This window comes from Tachysurus fulvidraco, chromosome 3 (assembly GCF_022655615.1).
Source record: "Tachysurus fulvidraco isolate hzauxx_2018 chromosome 3, HZAU_PFXX_2.0, whole genome shotgun sequence".
Taxonomy (NCBI): Eukaryota; Metazoa; Chordata; class Actinopteri; order Siluriformes; family Bagridae; genus Tachysurus; species Tachysurus fulvidraco.
In genome coordinates, this window is record NC_062520.1 from 24,064,705 (window position 1) to 24,084,371 (window position 19,667).

General features: G+C 40.3%; 1 protein-coding gene across 4 annotated transcripts; it reads right to left on the bottom strand.

Annotated features, from left to right (window-relative positions):
• Window positions 1-892: 892 nt before the first annotated feature.
• znf574 (zinc finger protein 574) lies at window positions 893-17,669 on the bottom strand. Of its 4 annotated transcripts, none has more exons than XM_047811309.1 (7): window positions 17,525-17,669; window positions 13,779-13,946; window positions 10,048-11,437; window positions 8,458-8,911; window positions 6,363-6,457; window positions 4,410-4,840; window positions 893-1,844 (listed from the first exon to the last, which is right to left on the bottom strand). In XM_047811309.1, the coding sequence occupies exons 2-7, from the start codon at window positions 13,938-13,940 to the stop codon at window positions 1,317-1,319; spliced, it is 3,060 nt and encodes a 1,019-aa protein (XP_047667265.1). In that variant the 5' UTR covers window positions 13,941-13,946; window positions 17,525-17,669; the 3' UTR covers window positions 893-1,316. The 4 variants fall into 4 exon arrangements, with proteins under 4 accessions (XP_047667265.1, XP_027003595.1, XP_047667267.1 ...); XM_027147794.2 differs by lacking the exon at window positions 17,525-17,669 and adding an exon at window positions 17,220-17,349; XM_047811311.1 differs by lacking the exon at window positions 17,525-17,669 and adding an exon at window positions 17,318-17,341.
• Between the last annotated feature and the right edge of the window lie 1,998 nt (window positions 17,670-19,667).

The window sequence follows — 19,667 nt, forward strand, 5'->3', positions numbered from 1 at the left end:
ACCTGAAATTAAAAAATCCTCTATAAAATAATGTTTTTTACAATTATTAAGTTTATGACATTTATTACAAGCATAAGAATGTTTATTATGCTTTTGTGTTACTCAATGAAAGAATCAAAATCAGTCAAGACATCACTTTTAAAATTTGTATTACCTTACATGCATGTCTGCTTATGACCAAACAAAATGTTTATGTTATGATATAGTTTATATAAATTTCCCTATATTTCCAAATAATTCCCACAAATTCCTGTAAATTACCATAAAGTTTCCAATTTGGAATATTTCCAAAATTCCCCAGATTAAGTTCCCATGGAACGTTTCAGGAAATTTACCGGAAAATTTCCACCCCTTTGCAACCCTAGTCACGGTCATGCAATATTCTTTCGATTTTCATTAATGTTTTGTGGAATGTTCAAAATGTATTTTCTTACTCAACTTTGGCCCAAACTTGTTTTGCTTTGCTTAGTTGTTGTTCTATGAAAGGAAACACTTAGTAGAGGGCAACTAATTTAGAAACAAGATGAAAACTTTTGCAGGTTATCAGCCATCTGTCTCTTTTGAAAGTTAGGATTTTCTTATGCTAATGACAGATAAAGCAACTATGTGTGTCCAACCTTACAGTCTGATATATTGCATTTAGAATTATAGCATCAAATATTACAGGAAAAAACATCAAAAGTAAATCAATCTTTATTTTATTAGATATTTCACTTGAATTATTACCTTTTATTAATTTTCTGAATAGGATTTTCATCTTTGACCCTTCTGATACATTATCTTCAAACCAAATATCCATTATTGGTGCAGTTTAAAAAAAGGTGAATGAGCTGTTTGGTAAACATGATGATGTCTGTATTTATTAAATAAGAAATCAAGTAGAGGAACCCTGGAAAGCCAAACAGTTTTATTAAAAACACACACTATAAATTTTATGAGCAACTCATGCCAAAGGTAATAATGAGGAACTCAAATGAGGACAGAGTGGTGGAAATATATACAAGGTCATAAACGCCATGCTCAATTTTCCTCCTTATAATTTCAATGTGTTCGATGAGTTGTAGGTCTGCTAGTCCCCAGAAAGTAACAGGCATTTAAGCCGGGGATCAGCAAACATTTTCTTTTGTACACATACAGAAAGGAAGGTTTTTTCCTGTAAGGTTTTAACCTCAGTTCATCCTCTTTCCTTCTCTTTTGTGAGTAGATAGCCTTAAGTTATCTCTGTGCCCATCTCTAAAGCCGTTTCACAAATTCCTCATATCTCTCTGTCTCCGTTCCTTTCCCTCCACCACCCCACCACCCCACACACACCCCCTCTACACAGTCTCCTCTATAATGAACTCGATGGTGTGCGGGACTTCTTGTCCGGCCACCACTGATATGGTGGGCATGCTAACTGTAGGTACTGCAATGTTGTTATGGAGGAAGACCACAGAGGTACCGTGCTGCTCAGGCATGAGTGTGCCCTCTTGGATGATAGGGACGCTGGTGGAGGTAGACGCCGTGCCCGACGAGGAAGTGGGTGAGGCGGCTTCCTGCACCAGCAGGATGGTTTGTACGGCTGAGTCCTGGTCTGCAATGGCTTCGGTGATGGGGTCAATGAGATCACTGGCGTGCAGGCGGAGGTGTTTGTGGAGATTGGGGCGCGAGCGGAAGGCAGTGGGGCAACGAGGACAAGCAAAAGGACGCTCCCCACTGTGCACCCGGGCGTGCTCGGCTAACCGCGCTGCCACGCTAAAGCTCTTCCCACAGACCCAACACACAAACGGCCGCTCACCACTATGGATACGCTCGTGGTCCTGCAGGTGGGGAAGCTGCCGAAAACGCTTCCCACAATGAGTGCACTGAAAGAGAGACAGAGACAGACAGAGAGAGAGAGAGTGAGAGAGAGAGAGAAGAATAAATAAAATATATACTCATAATGAGTTTAAATGAACAGAACTGTATACCATTATTTGTTTTTTCAATTCTAGAAACTTGAATTTGTTATTCTCCTGAAACTTAAAGGAACCTGCTGAGCTGAAACGTTACATGTTGGTGGTCAATCCTCCTACACATGGACCTGCTCTTGGAGATGGACATAAATAAATACAGTAACGATCAGTAAACGCGGTGGTCCTGGTGGAGCTGAGGAGAGCCAGATGCTGATTGGGATGTTCGCGGTGGGAAGGAGAAATTCCACCTTATTATGACGTGGTTACATAAATCTCTAGAAGAAAACGAGCAAGTCATTTTTGGAGCTCAGTGCCTTTACCTGTGTGGGAGGACTGATTCCATATCTGGACTTTTGTTTCTCTAGGCCAAATTGGCATGCAGGCTACGCTGGATAGAAGTGAGTCCTTATCTACTCACAGAGAATGAAGTGTTCCTCTGCACAAGTGCAAAAAAGCATCGCCTCTCGGTTACACAATGAAATTAGAGAACAGGGAATGGGGGAAAAAAAAGAAAAAAGAAAAAAAAAGATATACAGTATAAAGAGACAAAGTGTCAATTTTTCCTCTAAGAGCTTTAGGAATTCATTATGCTTATTTTTATTTATAGTAAGTCTCACCATATATGTGAAGGTGATTAGTTAAAATTGTTTCCATTAGATTTGTAGTGTGCTCTATTTAAACATGGGGTAATGGCAGGGATTTGTTACTTAAACACAAGTAACAATAAGGACAGACATATGACGTGACATACGGCTAAGTACGGTGACCCATACTCAGAATTTTTCTCTGCGTTTAATGCATCCAAAGTGCACACACACAGTAGTAAACACACACACCGTGAACACACACCCAGAGCAGTGGGCAGTCATCTACGCTGCGGCACCCAGGGAGCAGTTTGTGGGGCGCTGTCGGTGCCTTGCTCAAGGGCACCTCAGTTGTGGCCGGCGATGAGATTCAAACCCACAACCATAGGGTTATGAGTCAGACTCTCTAACCATTAGGCCACGACTTGCCCCTAAAAGTCGTGGCTACATAAGCCACCCTACAGTCCTTTAGAGTTTCATTACAGACAAAGTTTTGTGGGGTTTTTTTTTACTCGTTTTAGCCGTTATTCATTCGTGCTGATTAACAGAATCCGTCTAATTTGCTAATCTGCCAAGAAAAATTGTGGACTATAAAGGAATATCCTGTTGTGTCCAACAAAGCGATGCATCAATGCACAAATATTCTTCTAACATGAGCTTTTTTTTTTAACCAATACCCATCTTGTTTGCCACATTGTAAAATAAGAAGGAAGAGTAACAGATGGCAGCATGAGCTGAGCAACATAATGACATTACATCATTATCATTATATTGAATCAGTTACTGCCTGAACATCTTTGACTGCATTAACCAGGTCTGAGTCTAGCAACTTTCCAGCTGCATGAGCTAAAAATAAAGTTTTAATGAGTAGCAGGCCAAAACTGTCATGCAAATAATATTCTCCTCTCCTGAAATTATTATTTATTTATTTTTGTGGCAGAAATATGTAATTCTCTCACTATTAAGCTCTGGTATGTTCTCGTAGAAAAATGTGATATATAGCACATCATGAACTGCTGTCAATTCTGTAAGGACTAAAACAAGTCAGTGTGCGCTGTTATAGGGTGCCGCCAGATTACAGTGATCTGCACGCCATCTTAAACTCAATTTATTATCGTACGATGTGTCACTTTTTACTCGTTTGCAGTTCCGTAGTGTCATGGACTGTCCACATTATCACTTACACGGCTGGTTCCTCACCAGACCTTTCTCTTGTCTCTCGAGTTAATAAGGAACAGCTTGTAATATTAGTGAGAAACTGCAAAGTCCTTCGCACTGAAGACCAAGTTAAGTAACTAGAAGGTTACAGGGTTAAATCCCTTAGAACCACCGGTGGGGCCCTTAAACAAACTTCAGCCTGATCTGCCCCTGGGCCATTTGTACAATGACTGACCCTGAGCTGTTACTCACTGGAAGGAAGGAAGGAAATAAATCAACAAATTAATAATTAAATTAATAACCAGAATAAAGAAATGTGCTTTAAAATATATTAAATGCAATGACATTAAATATTTTTGTTAAATTAAAATATTTGTATTTGTTTTTTGTTTGTGCTGGTTGTTTTTTTTTTTACTTTGTGTGTATTAGGTACAATAAAATTAGGTAAGATAACTTTTTAGTTTTATTCGTTTTTTTTTAACCCCCCATATTTGTGAAGCTCCGGCTCCATGATCTATAGCGGCGTGTAGAGTTGAGTGTCTATACGTCTACTGACGAGAGGCACCGCTAAATACAACTACTTAAATATGTGTGTACTAAGAGTACAGTTTAAACCTGCATATAGTTTCACTTATCTTTCAGTTTATTTGTACATATCAGACATTCTGTAAAGCAATTATTGTAGCTTTAAGTTAATAAAATAAATTGTGTAAGTAAATGTAAGTAAACTCACCTCAAAGGGCCTCTCATCTGTGTGTGTGCGCATGTGCACGGCGAAGGTGGAGGCGTAGGAAAACTCCTTGGAGCAGAAATTGCACGTGTAGCGCCGTGGTGTGTTCCTCTTGGACAGAGGTGCACGGCAGTGTGCCACCACGTGCTGTGCCAGGGAGGAGCTGGAGGCGAATCTTTTCCTGCAGGGTGTCAGAGGGCAGCGTAGCGGCGTCTGGCCCGTGTGCGAGAGCCGGTGCAGGTCCAAGCCATCCTGCGTCACACAGCGGTGGCCACACATATCGCACTCAAGCTGACCCCCAACTCGGCCACGCCCATGACCTTTATAACGGCGCCGCTGAGTAGGTTCTCCAGTGCAGCGCTGCATATGCACATCCAATACAGCCTGGTTCAGGAACTGAGAGCCACACTGAGCACACACCACAGGCTCCTTATCTAGAGACAGGATTACACCAGAGGTTCAAACATTAAAACACTTATACACACCGGAGATCATAAATCTAGATGGAGAGAGCGAGCGAGCGAGAGAGAGAGAGGTACCTACACATAGCTTTTGTCACTTATCTACAAAGGCAAAAAGGGAATTCTCAGACAAACACACACATACTTTAGGTTCCTTATCTAGGAAAAAAAAGAAGAGGAAAGGTGGAGAGTTACGAAAGCAAAGCACAACAGAGACATTATGTCTCTTATCTGAAGAAAAAGAAAGAAAAAGAGTTAATAAAACATTAACGCGCTGTGCTCGCTGTTTTATCTAAAGACACGAGGACAAAAGAAATAATATACAAAGATAAATAGAACTTTGGGAACTCAATGACAGAGCCAATGCTGCTGTTTGGATTCAGCTCCGCTGTCAGAGTTTGACCTTTTCTAAGTCTTCAAATGCACTCTCTTACATAAATGAACTGTTATCTTCTCACTCTACTGCGCTCTCTCTCTCGCGCTCTCTCTCTCTCAAACACACAAACACACACTCAGCCCAGTGACTGGTATTAGCCTGATGAGAAAGTGACTGATCAGCAGCTGATGTTATCAATACATGCGGCTAATCAATGTGACCTCTGACCCCATTTATTCATTTCTGTCTGAATCCCAATCAATAAAAGGATATTCATCAAAGGGGATCCACGGATGTGTGAGGAAGGGAAAAAGCGCTCAAAACAACAGAGTTACATGTCAGTGTGTGAGTGCAAAAATTGCTTGAAGGTATCTCGTGTGAAAGAACTGCTTGGTTGGTGGCCTTGTACGAGTGTGTTTAACATGACAAGTGTCCAAAAGTCAGCCACAGGAGCAGCATGGTATCGTAGGACTAACCTTAATCGTATAATATGACTTGACGTGAACATAACTGATACCTTCTAAGATCCTCTGTGAAGTAGCCTTTAATACTCTATTAAGGCACAAGTGGGAGTGTGTATTTCTATCAGACTGCATTGTGTGGATTTACTATACAGCCAAACGTTTGTGGACGTCTTACAGTAACACTCGCTTGTGCTTTTTCAATGTATCATTTCCTACTTTGACCTTATAATAAACTCCAGAATTCTGAAAAGGCTTTCCACTAGATATTGTAGTGTCGCTAGGGAGGATCTGGACATTCAGCCACAAAAGCAACGGCGTGATTAGACAACGATGTCGGATGATGAGGCTTTTTGTACGATCGGGGTTCCGTTGGGTGCTGAAGTCAGGGCTCTGTGCAGGACACTCGAGTTCTTCTGCACCAACCTTGGCAAACCATGACCTAGCTTTGTGCACGGCTGCATTGTCATGCTGAAACAGGGTCAGGCCATTTAGTTCCAGTGAAGGGAAACTGTAAGTCTAGCAGCATACAAAAGTATTCTTGACAAAAGAACCACATATGAGGTGTGATGGTCAGATGTCCATGTATGTTTAAACAAGGTAAACACATTGATTGTGAGATGTGATATGTGCACTGCGCTCCATGCAGGCCTCTGACCTTGGTGTACGAGAGAGTGCAGGTCGAGCTCTTTCCGTCGCTGAAACGCTTGTCCACACACGGTACACGGGAAAGGGTGACTAGTGTGCAGCAGCCTGTGGCGGGAAAAGAAAAAAAAAGAAAAAGAAACAAATCATACGCAATTATTTAAATTAGTTCATGATAATAGACCTCATTATGTGTAATCTTTCAACTTCAACCTCTATTAACAATCACACTGTCCCTTACTGTGAGATTCATCTGTATTTGTGACACAACCCATTATGATTATGTGAAAGGAACACATGTCCTTGTGTAAAGCGAGGTGCCAGTGTATATGAGCCTCGCACGTACATCATCCACATAACACAAGGTCAGCCCTTGTCTCAGTAGGTAATAATGGAGGGGTGGGGAACACAGCGTATACTCGGGTATACACTGACGGTGTCCTACTTGTTAACGCACTTAACTAAATATATATTGTGTGCAGACATCAGAATAGATGGTCTTGTGTAGTAACAAGAGTATGCGACGTTAAATCTAATACATCTTGTTTCTAGAAAATCTATTTTTTCCATTTGTTTCATCGGACTTGCTGATTTTCCTTTATATTAAGTTTCTTTTTTTTTTCCCGGGAATCATTTTTCAGCTCGGTTGAAATGCTATATAAAGCTTATTGTTATTATTAACAGGTTAATTAATATGCAGCAAGAAACTGAAGCATCTTTACAAGCATCAGATCCTGCCTCATGTTGAACAGTTGGAAACGAGCGTGTGGGCTGTAGGCATTTTCTTGGATCGCTCAAAAGATAATGGATCCAAAAATCATCAAAAACAGAATAAAAAAATAAATCAATAAAGTAAACATGATTTTTGAACCAGAAAGGTAAACTGTTTCCTAAACCACAACATTATTATCAAGCAATTCCTTCCATCATAATAGGATTTTATTCAAAATCTTATGATGTTGCATTGGTCAGTGCAAATTCTCCAGAAGTAGACTCACTTTCTTGGTTATTAAAAAAAATTAATATTTCGCCAGAACATACTGCACTTTGCTAGAGCTACAGCGCTGTCCTTTGGCTCGGTTTGTGCCTGGAGGCACGGTTTAGTGGCGCGCATCTCCAAAAAAATACTGCAAACAAAAATACATCCGTATGTTCAGTTCAGATCCACCACTAGGGTCGATTCACGGTCAAAATGCTTTCTCGCTACAACCAAACAAACTATATTTTGACATATGTGAAAGCATCCTTAAAATAAATAAATAAATAAATAAAACCCTGTACGATAGTCGCGTGTAATAACTGACATTACATAAGTAAGTGTAGGCCATGATAAACTCTAGTTATAATGTAGATAGAAGGCATTGTTTCATGGGTCTGGAATGAAGGTGCCTTTTTAACACGGCAGTTTTTAGTATGCTGAGTGCATAACTGCTTTCCACATTAATGCCTAACCTCCGTAAAGCAAAGCGCGGTTGTCAGATCCGAGTCGATCTACGGGTTTAAATTCCCTTCTCGCTGGATTTATAATCCGAAAAAGCACCTCTGGAGACCAGACTGACACGAACTGATTAATATCTCTGAGACATGGCTTGATGAGGTCATGCCTTGTAATGAGGTAGGTCAAGGGTGAAGCTTCATTCACTTCCTGCTCAAAACCCGTGTTCTGTCTGCACACTGGTGTGTTGGGTGCGTACGGCCGACACGACCAGAGCGGTCATATCTGGACTAGGAAGTAGCTCAGAGACTGTAATCTCATCAGGATACAGAACGTGTCAGATCTAAGTAGTCACGATGATGATGATCATACAAGCCAACGTAACATTTTCTGTCACAAGATCTCAGTTTAATTACATGGTTTCAAAGAGAATACTATTAAATAGCAGAACGCTGCAGAAGCCAGGCAAGTTTTAAATTATTTAGTCAAGGACAGTGCTTGAATATATCCTAAAAATGACATTTTAAGAGAAACGTGTATTCACTTGAGCGAGAATGAATATTAAACTAAAGCTTATAAAGCTTATAAATATACTATACTTTCCAGCACACCGATTTAAGGTCGTGGAAGCATCATAAACAACTGCTTCCTGCACACTATCAATGACACTCACCTGTGCAGCTGAAGTTGTGAGTCCAGCTTGAAGCTAGCTGGGCAGTCGGGGCAGGTGAGCAGACAGGAGTCTCCAGAAGGACGACCTCGGCCTCTGCTCCTCCCCTGGCCTCTCTTCTCTGAGCCCTCTTCGTGGATAAGCATGTGCCGTTTGAGCGAGGCAGGCTGAGAGAAGGTCTTGGAACAGACGGGGCAGGTGAAGGAGCGTGGTGGACCGTGGCACAAGCTGTGGCGCAGCAGGCCAGCGGGAGTTGGGAAACTCTTGTTGCACACGTTGCAGTTGAAAAGCTTCTCGCCGGTATGCTGGAAGACATGTTCGCGCAGGAGGCTGCGCCGCGTGAAGCCCTGCCCACAGTGTGGGCACTCATGGGGAAGCGGTGTGCGTGACCAATCACGGCTCAGCTTGGCTGTGGCCTCAAGGGTTGCATCGGGCAGCGTCGTTTCACTCGAGCTTTCTAGAAACAATTAGCAAAACTGATCAATCTGATAGCATCCGTGATTCTGATTATGTGGACTGGTGTTGTGTCCAAAATATCTAATACATCACAAAATGTTAACGTTTCATGGGGATCCTGTAGTCTATCCCAGGGGACTCTGGGTACTAGGCTGGAGGACACCCTACACGAGGTGCCAACTCATCACACGCTCACACACTATGGACAATTTAGAGATGCCAATTAGCCTACAATGCATGCATTTGGTTTGGGGAAGGAAACCAGAATACGCCCTGGAAACCCCTAAAGAACAGGGAGAAAAATGCAAACTCAGTGCAAACAGGGCAGAGGTGAGAATCAAATTCCTAACCCCAAACATGCTAACTACTAAGCCACCATGCCCCCTAGAGGACATCTTATCATATTCACAAAAGAAAACAAAATCTTTTTCCACTATTAATGTCTTAAAACATGAGACTGTTTGCTAAAAGTGACAATTGAGGGACATCTCTGAACATAATATACCAAATGTCATGGTGCTGCAAATTAAAACAGTCGTTATCTTTATTTCACCCTAAGCGTATGCATGACATTACACTCGATCGTAATAACATAAGCTTCTCACAGTGGTAGTTCCTATGGTCCTCTCCTAATGACTAACACTGACTCACTTGGGATACGTGTTAATGTCACTACTGCCTTCAGTATACAACAGTGAACATGCGATACTCGTAATAAAAAATAAATAAATAAATAAATTTGCGTTTCATCACCGAATATATAACAAACGTTGGCATAAAGTTCTTACACCCGTGATTCCTTCCATGAACGTTAAATAAATATCTTATGACTCCTAACAGCACATTTTAAAAAATCGGTTTATTGTTAGTTGTAGATTTTGTGACGCTACTTTTTTTTTTCGCTGTGCGGTGCAGAAGATTAGTTGCGAATGGACAATCAAGAACCAATCAGATTAAAGAACCAAAGAATGCAGTTTTGGTATAATCCATTTTATAACACTAAAGAAACAAACAAATCCCGACATAAACAACAAACTCTAATGGACCGAGATTACGATGTGATTCGATATTCAGGAACAATTTTCTGTTCAAAGATCTAAAACTGTGAAACAGAAATAAATGAAAGCAGCCACTTACCTGGCCTTCGAAACAGGAGTGCGGGGGACAGAGGAGGATGTTTGGCCACAGAGGTGAGAGTGGCGTTCAGTCTAGAAGAAGGAGAGGGTATGTTCTTGCGATGTTCTCTGCGATGGTACAGAAAATGGGTGGTGCTCATAAACTCCAGGCCACAGTCTGTGCAACTGTGCAGCGCCTCCGCTAAGCCGTGCTCGTTTGTGCGGTGCTTTGCTAACTCTTGTTCGGCATTAAAAGAGCACCCACACTGACTACACAGAAAAGTCTGGTGTGCAGAAAGCACTGAAGATACTGCCTCATCTGTCTGTGCCATGTCCGCATCACTGGTCTCAGTTTCCACTTGTTTCTCCTCGACTACTTCCTCATCCATGGGCTCAGCTCTGCCTTCGACTACCTCCTCTTCCATGCTGACAAACTCCTCAACTTCTGTCTCTTCTATTTGTTCTCTTTCGACTACCTGTGGCACAAGTTCATCTCCGCTTGCCTGCATGACCTCGCCTCTTATCTCAGGATCGAGCTCCACCTCCACCTGAGGCATGGGAACAGTCTCGGACACCGTCTGCTCAAGACTGGTGATCTCCATCAGACTCTGGCCTTCTCCAGCCGTTGCAAGCAAGAGCAGACCTTCACCCGAGGCCTCCAGCAGGGCGGTGGAAAGCTGGGGCACCTCCACCTCTTTCTGCTCATCTTCCAATGTTTGACTGCGGTGCTGTTTGCGGTGGTAGAGGAAGAGTGTGGTGTTGAGGAAGCCCTCACCACACACGTTGCACAGGTGAATGGCTTCCTTCAGGTTGTGCGCTGTCTTCCGATGAGTCACCAGCTCTGAAGCCAAGCTGAAGCAGCGGCCGCACTCCACACACAGCAGGCTAGAGGGAGACTTGACCTTCTTCTGGCCTCTCCGTCTTACTTGCGGGCTTGGTTCCTGCACAGGCTCGGTGCACTCTGGCAGCTGAGGTGCAGGCTCCTCAGGAAGATCACTGCTGCCTGGTAAACCGAGATGTGGATCACCTTCAGGACTGGTTTCTGTTAACTCTTTGTTCACTGGTGTAAAAATCTCCACGCTTGCTGCGTGGTTGGCTCCTCCATCCGACTCAACTGGCTGGTCATTATAGTCATCATATACTTCGCTCTGATCTTTGATCAACTGGCTGACTGCTTGGGACACTAAATTGGCAGCCACTTCCTCAGGTCTAGATTCATGTTCGGGTTCAGTTTCATGTTCAGGTTCAGCTCCAGGTTCTAGACCACAGCCAAGCTTACGGTGCTGCTGCCACAGCAAGAGTGCATCAAATAGGAGCTCACAGTCGGCACACTGGTAGAGGACACGAGGCACGTCTGAGGATAATATGGCATTCCTCTCGCTCTGAACCTCAGGAACATACTGAGCTTCCAGCTGGAGAAGAGGGACAATAGGAAAAAAACGTGTAGTAACAGTTCAGCGGCAAGTCTTGTTCAGTTGCGAATTTCCACAAATGTGCGCTTTACACTCTAGAACATGATGTTCTAACACTTTCGAATCATAATTGCTTTTAATATTAAACAAGTTTGAACTTGCGGACGAGGCATACCACCGATATAAAAGGATTCCTTTGTGTCAGACGTAAATTATTTGAATTCGGCATCTAAATCTATCGGGTACGTCTACTCGTTTTATTTTCCCTCACCGCACTTACAGTCACAACCAAGAAGCAAACCTCGGTGTACCGTTCCCTTATGCCAATTTCAAATCGCGGGTCTTCGCGAGCGTAAACACACTCACAGCGTTTTCTCATGTCACATTCAATACCATTATTAACTGTAGTCTTTAGGAAGGACCCAGCGGGGGGGTTGCATTACAGTAATCCGATGGAGCAGTCTGTGACATCCTCTTTATCTGACGAGGTGAAAGCCGTCTGCCAGCTGTGTGCTGTGCCAGCACTTAAAAATAGTCTGAGCATTCATAGACTATTGCTACTGATGGCAAAGTGTGTAGATCAGAACACAAAAGATATGGACCTTTCACGGTCTGTTAAAACAAGTCAGATGGGAGTAAAGAGAAAACATTCTATAGATGTCACGTGGGGGGAAAAAAAAATGTTGTGGGCTATTTTAGGGCTCGAATTTATAAAACCTTCATGAATGTTTCTTTCTTTTTGCACCGACACAAATAAATTAAAGCAATTATTATTTTAATGTTAAAGTGTATGACAGCAGAAACGTGAAACACTGATCATGCCGCAACATTTTAGGCTCAAAAGACGTGAGACTGGAAAGAGCTATTATGCAATCGGGGGGTGTGTTTTAGCGGAGTGTCGTCCAATATAATGAAGAGAAAGCACAGATATTCCTTTTTTAATTTTCTTACAGAATTTGTTGGTCTCATGTGAATCTAGTGAACGATTTAGGAGATTATGTCATTGAAATTGTTTTAGCCAAACTGCTGTAAATGTAAATGTTTAGCCAAAGGGAAAATGGGTCTCAGTCAGCTCCCACTTCATAAATTCGCCCATTATAAGAGCTCTAAAAACCCCACTTCTGTTAATTTCTGTAATACCGGCATTATATTATGTATATATGAAGATATTAAATAACTAACAACTAAATGAGCACAAAAAAAAGCCAATATTTTGAAACATGATTACAGACTGTGTGTTTTGGTTTACATATAAATCAGATGATGAGGACTTTAGACAGAAGTCTCTCACAGAAATCCATCCGTCCGTCCTCCTGAGCCATTTTAATGAAAGAAGCAAAGTCCCACCCTGACTAATGTATTATGTAGTAATGTAGTAGTAATGTCCCACCATATAAGGTTATTAAAGGTCACCTCAGGGCAGGCGATACTCTTGCAAGTCACTCATTTAGAAAAGAATAAATCACAGTTTTACGGTGAGAACGCCAATATTAGTAGACAAAGGGAAATTCTCTAGCGTGTGATTTTCTTGCTATAATTAAGAGGAAAATTAGGAAGTATACGCAACCCTGAATTACACTTCAATTTACATTTCAAATATCTTTTTGCCTTAAAAGCAACACTTCCGATGTAGAGCCTATTTCAGATAATTACAGCTGTGCATTCAAGCACCATTCGGGGGGTGAAAAAAAAATCGGATTCAACTAAATAGAGGCATTCACTAGCGTCGTATGTAATTACCTCGGGTAATAACGGGGCCTAAAGCTATATGGGATTGTAGCAATAGGGTTGAAATTAGCAAAGATACGAGAAAAGGATCCTTTAACTTCCTGGGGACATTACTCTAATTTAATAATGCTGTGCATAATAACAAATTCCATTTATAAAATCCACAGCTTTAATTGATTTTAATGAATGTCACAACATTAAGCCGTAAAAGAGATAAAAAAAAAAAAAAAGGTGTTGCTATTATAGTATAGCCTCTATAAGCTGATTACATGATAATTCAGCTCTTAAACTTAAACTCTTGGGCTCAGAGCTCATTTTAAACAAGATTTGCGTGCTTCGGGGGCCAATACTAAACTTTGGCAGTGAAAAAGGGGACCAATTTCATAATAATCATGATCTTAATGTGTGATTAACTATCTGACATAAAGCAGCTAGAGGTTCGACACAGTGTGCTTTGTGTGATACTGATAAACATAAACGCTGACAAATAACTACAATACGTTTAGTTGTTCAAAAGACTGACTGAGCTCTCTCTGTGTGTGTGTGTGTGTGTGTGTGTGTGTGTGTGTGTGTGTGTGTGTGTGTGTGGGTGTGTACAAGAAAGAAATGGCACCTCAGGTAGACCAGCAGAGATGGCAGCAGCCTCTAAAGCAGTGCTAACAGTCAGAGGTTGTGTGTTCTCAGCAGTGCAGGTCAGCTGGTGTGTCAGCACCTCCTCTAGTGTGGGAAACTCCCGGTAGCATGGGAAACACATGTACACCGACGAGCTCTCCATGGCTGCCTAAAAGAAACAGGCCAAACAATGACTAAGAAAACAATTCTGATTTCTAGATTAAGTAAAAAAATAATCCACAATTTATAAAACATGGGAATAGGATCCTAATGAGTAAATGAGTTATTAAGGCTTAAATAGGAGATCATTAAGTCATGGTGATGAGTTAGTAACACTTATGAACACTCATAAGATCATTAAGTTGTAGATTTTACAGGTTTATTTTTTTGCTTTCATATGTCTCAAAAATGACAAGGTGAATTGACCATTTCTATAACAGGGTATAAAGAAACGTCCTCTGTTTAAAAAAGTTGTTAACTATGTCTAATTATAAAAAAAATAAAAAACATCAATAATTTTCTTTATTTTCCCTTTCACCGTTCTCTGTCACAGTGCACGGATTTCATATTAATGACCAACGGATTAGAGCTTTTATTATCTAGTTATTGTTATCAGTCATTAGTGTCTAAATGTTACCCAATGTGACGACTCGTACCTCACCCCTCCCCGACATGTACCGCATCATCAAACCCCTTATATGTGTGAAAGCTGGTACCTGTGCACAATAGTGCTTTATTAAGACATGGCAGTACTTCATTATCTCATTTTCACGCCTTACTGACTTGTGGCTGTGACAATTCTCTCATCATCATTCCTTACGAACTCACAGATAGGATTTAATGATCTAGTTTTAAGGACTTAATTGATCTAGTTTCCACATCTGACTAAGTTATAACTATGCTTAAGGATCCTGTTAGCATTTGTGAATAATCTGTGTTCACACATTACAGATCATCAGATATTTAATGAGTGAACCACTGGTTAGAGACTTGTTCAGAATTTCTGCTGGAGTCGCTGTTTAGAATTTCTGCTGCTGGTTGAACCAGCTATCAATGAAATAAGAAAATATTCAAGATGTGACTAAAAGGGTATCTTGTAGATGATTCTCTTGAAATCTCTCCCAAATTAACAACACAGTGAGGTCACTAAAAGGTATAATATGCTTTACATCTTAAGACAAAGACCATCACAAACCTTGCAATTAAATCCTGATAATTAAGGAAGACAATAAGTCACAGTGACTCATAAAAGTAGTAATTGAATGGGAGTTCTAACTGAAGTTCTAAGTCTGAGCAATTACCGATACGTCTATACATATACACCATTCAGCCATAGCACTAAAACCACTGACAGTTGAAGAGAATGACTCTGATTAGTTCATTACAATGGCACCTGTCTAGACTTTGGCTACATTAGGCAGCAAGTGAACAGTCTGTTCTTGCAATTCATGTGTTAGGAGCAGGAAAAATGGACAAGCGTAAGGATCTGAGCAACTTTGACTTTGACATCTCTAAAACGTATGCAGTTGCTAATACCTGCCAAAAGTGGTCCAAGTAAGGACAACCAGTGAACTTGCGTCAGTGTACTCAAAGGTCATTGATTTGCATGGGAAGTAAAGGCTAGCCCATCTGCGCCGTTCCCACGAAAGAGCTACTGTAGCATAAATTGCTAAAAAGAGAATGCTGGCTATGATAAAATCAGAACTCTTCCGTGTATGTGGCTGCACGGCCATTGACCGGCCATAGAGCAATGGAAGACGGTGAACTGGCCTGATGAATCACATTTTGTTTTAAATCATTTGGACAGTGCATGAGAGTTGCTTACCTGGAAAAGAGATGGAAACAAAATGCACTATGGAAAGAATGCCAGGTGGCATGAGTCTCTAAGCAATGTTCTGCTGGGAAACCTTGGGTCCTAGCATCCATGTGGATGTAACTTTGACACATCCCACTTACATTGTTAATAGTATTCCCAAATGGCAGTGACCTCTTTCAGCAGGATATTTCCCCCTTGCTACACTGCAATATTGTTCAGGGATGTCGTCTCCAAAGTCCCCAAATCCTAGTTTGAGCAAGCATGTGTGGGACGTGCTGGACAAACAAGTCCAATCCATGGAGGATGGAACTCACGATTAACAGGTCTTAAAGGTGCCAGATACCACAGCAAATCTTAAGAGATCTTGTGAAGTCTATACCTTGATGGGTCAGATCTGTTTTGGCATGTGGTTTCGATGTTATGGCTGAATTATGGTGTATAATCATCTTGGTCAAGTGCTTCACTTAATGTTTCATCGGAAAATTGGGGAAAATGGTCTCAATTGGATTTAACCATGCTATGGTTGCATGTGCCAAATGGGCTGCTTTCAGCATTTCACACACAACGCTTTAGATTTTAAACAGTAACACACCTTTGTCTCAATTTGTTTGGGAATCCTTAATCTTCCCTTTTGTTGGTGAACTGAGGGAATTTGGCCTCTGTGTCACTTCATACTTAAATCCCATTGCACCAAGATGTCAGTGAGGGGAAAAAATAAAATAGTAAAACTTTGAAACATACAATATAAAGGGATTGTACAGGAATTTCTCGTATAATAACTGTTTGTACAGCATGTAAGTTAGTAAAAACATGCATTGTGTACTTTATAATCTAGAAACAACTCTTTTTTTTTAACTCATCTTCATAACCAGGAATACTCTGTACTCCAATAACAGCGCCCTCTTCAGGCAAAGAGAAACACAAGAAGTTGACGTTCTTACACTAATCTAGTACATACAGCCATCTGACAAATTTGCTGATAAATTATATCATAAATTAGAAGAGCAAGGTTTACTCTAAAAAGCCTGATAGTAGACACCAGGACCGGTTAATCTAAACGCAGGAAATATATAACGAGCACAGATTATTAAGCAACTTCTGCTTTCCTTCGACACAACACGAATTCTCGTTAACTTCATAAAATAAAAGCAGTGGGATTTACAATGAGGGGAAAAATGTTTTGTTTTTATAAAATGTTGCTTAGTTGTTATGACTTGTGTTAAAGAATTATGAGATTATTTTATTTTGGACAAAGTGTCTAGAAAATAAACCAGTGAAAAAGGCCAATATTCTGAGCTGAACGAAATAAAAGAGGATAAAGAGACTTCCTGTCAACTGAAATACTTTAATATCTCAATAAATAAATAACTCAGTCTCGAAAAGATCTAAATCAGTTTGCAATCATTTTGACAACAACAACAAAAAAACATCTAACTTGTGGACTGTTTAAAACTTGCAAGCTAGTCAGTCAGACAGCATAACCAACGCCTTGGGGCGAGTTAGCACTGTATGCTAGCTAAAATTAGCATGCTAGCTAGCTGCAAACATTAGCAACACGGCTAACGCGGAACCGCTAGCTAGCATTTTGAAATGTCACCGACTCTAAGAGCTAGTCGGAAAAATCACCGAATTTAGCCGGTTATATTGTTGTTCCGTCAGCATTTATAGCGGAGACGGGCTGACGGTAGAGCCGGTGTGTGCGGAGTCGCTGTAAAACACTTAACAACAAAACGAAGGTTGAAGAAGCGCCGAAGAAGGATGGCGCCCGCTTCTTCGGTGGTAATAACGGCGCTCCCGCGAGCGCAAACGGCGGATGTCTCCCCCAGTAGAAACTCCAACAAACCCAAGTACTGTTTAAATACTAGAACCGATATATAAGTGTGATATTCATCCAAAGTGATCGTTTAACCATATAAAATAGAAAAACTCACCGAATACAGCCTAACTGCTTAGGACCTGAAATGATATTTGGAACCTTTCAACAACATGCTACGTGATTGGTCAAGAGAAGATTTGGATTCCACCAATAGAATCGCATTTACTGAAACTTGTCCTTTAGTGTGCCACTGAGAGAGAATGGATTCTGCTCTACATAAGTCTAACAGTGTAAATATGAAATATTGTTGTGTTTGTAGGCCCGAAATGATCTGAACTAAAGCCTCTTACCAGTTAAACATTAACTGTCCTTTTTGTTTTCAGTTTCACATCCTCATTGTTAATAAAGGTGTTTTGACAAATACAAAAATTATAGAAAATTGTATTTCTTTACTGTTTCTTTAGAGGAATTGTATTTCTTTACTGTTTCTTTAGAGGAATTGTATTTCTTTACTGCACTTAAGTACTATTTTTTTGTAGTTCATGAGTGAAATGGTTTTTTTTACTCCTTACATTCTCATGTGAACATTTTAATCATTTTAATCTGTATTTGTTTTAGTAGCTAAGCATGATGTCAGCAATTCATTTCAGTAATTTACCGTATTTTGTTAACCAACAATTCAAATTCCAGGTCTTTCAGAGTTATTTGTCAGTTATTTATCAGCAGAAGATTTATGAAATATTTTATTTACCATTAACTGTCTATTTTTGATCTATCTATCTATCTATCTATCTATCTATCTATCTATCTATCTATCTATCTATCTATCTATCTATCTATCTATCTATCTATCTATCTATCTATCTATCTATCTATCTATCTATCTATCTATCTATCTATCTATCTATCTATCTATCTATCTATGGCATGTGTTAGCCTAGTGCTTAAAATGTTGGGCTACCAATCAGAAGGTTGTGAGTTTGATCCCACATCCACCAAGCTGCCACTCTTGGGCCCCTGAGCAAGGCCCTTAACCCTCAATTGCTCAGTTGCATAAAAAAAAATGAGGTAATGTAAGTCGCTCTGGATAAAATTATGAAATGTACTCTATGTATGTATCTATCTCTCTAAATTTAGACACTTTGAACCCCACCTTTGAAGCACCACCTTTGAGGCACCAACCGGGAAAGTTACAACTGGGACTTTCAGCAGGAAAATGGCTTAGCGACAGCAAAGTATTGAGTGATCATCACAAACCCTAACCTATGGATTTGGGGATTGAAATGATAAAGTATATCTGAGCATGGAGGTAAGGATGAATGAGCAAAAAATCCAGTAAAGCATAATGAGAGGTTTATGGAAGGCTATAACAAGTGTTTGACCGACCCAGTTAAAGCAGAATGCCACCAAATACCAACAATGTTTATGTCTACAACATCGAAAATCTGATATAAATAAAAGACGATAAAAGCTCTGTATTATTTTTAAATGACATTTTGTGTAAACAAAATAGTCATAGTTATTAAAAAAGGAAATGTATAAGAACACATGAAACATATAGAATTGTGAAAAGATAAGTTTGAATGTCTAGAGCTTAGCTTAGGCAGGTTTGTCCAGAAGCATGTATTGCTTTAGTAACTTATTGGGATTTGGATTAGCCTCCTTTGTGGAACTGAATATGACAAAAAAAATTAGCCAGGCTTGTTGAAATCAACTTTGTATTTTATTTTAATTCTAGTACAAAACACAGAAAAGAGAAAAACATGTTAAACAATACACTCACTGTAATAGCAGCAGATGTTGGTGACGTGTTATGGTTTGATGGAGCTTTTTGTATTTGGGCATTTAAAAAAAAAAGCTTGGCAATGAATAACATAATATACTAAAATTAAACATTATATTGAGAGAAGTAATGCTAATAATAAACACTACAGATTGTGTATACAAGCGATATAGAGGAATGACAATAAAGCAACTTGAATTTTTCAGTTCTCTTCTGAACAAACAAATGTGACCTAAAGACATTAATTCACCTTAAGTAATTCACCTTTTATTCATTTATACCGGCTGGAAATGACGGTCTACCAGTTTATCTAGCCGAGTAGTCTTTTAGGAACTGAAAGCTGGTGAGACAGCTGGATTTTTTGCTTTACATAATGAAAGGCTTGGTAATTAGCTAATAAGTTCAATTATAGGTAATTTGTGTAATTAAGGGTGCTACATCTCTCTCGCTCTCACTCAAACACACACACACACAC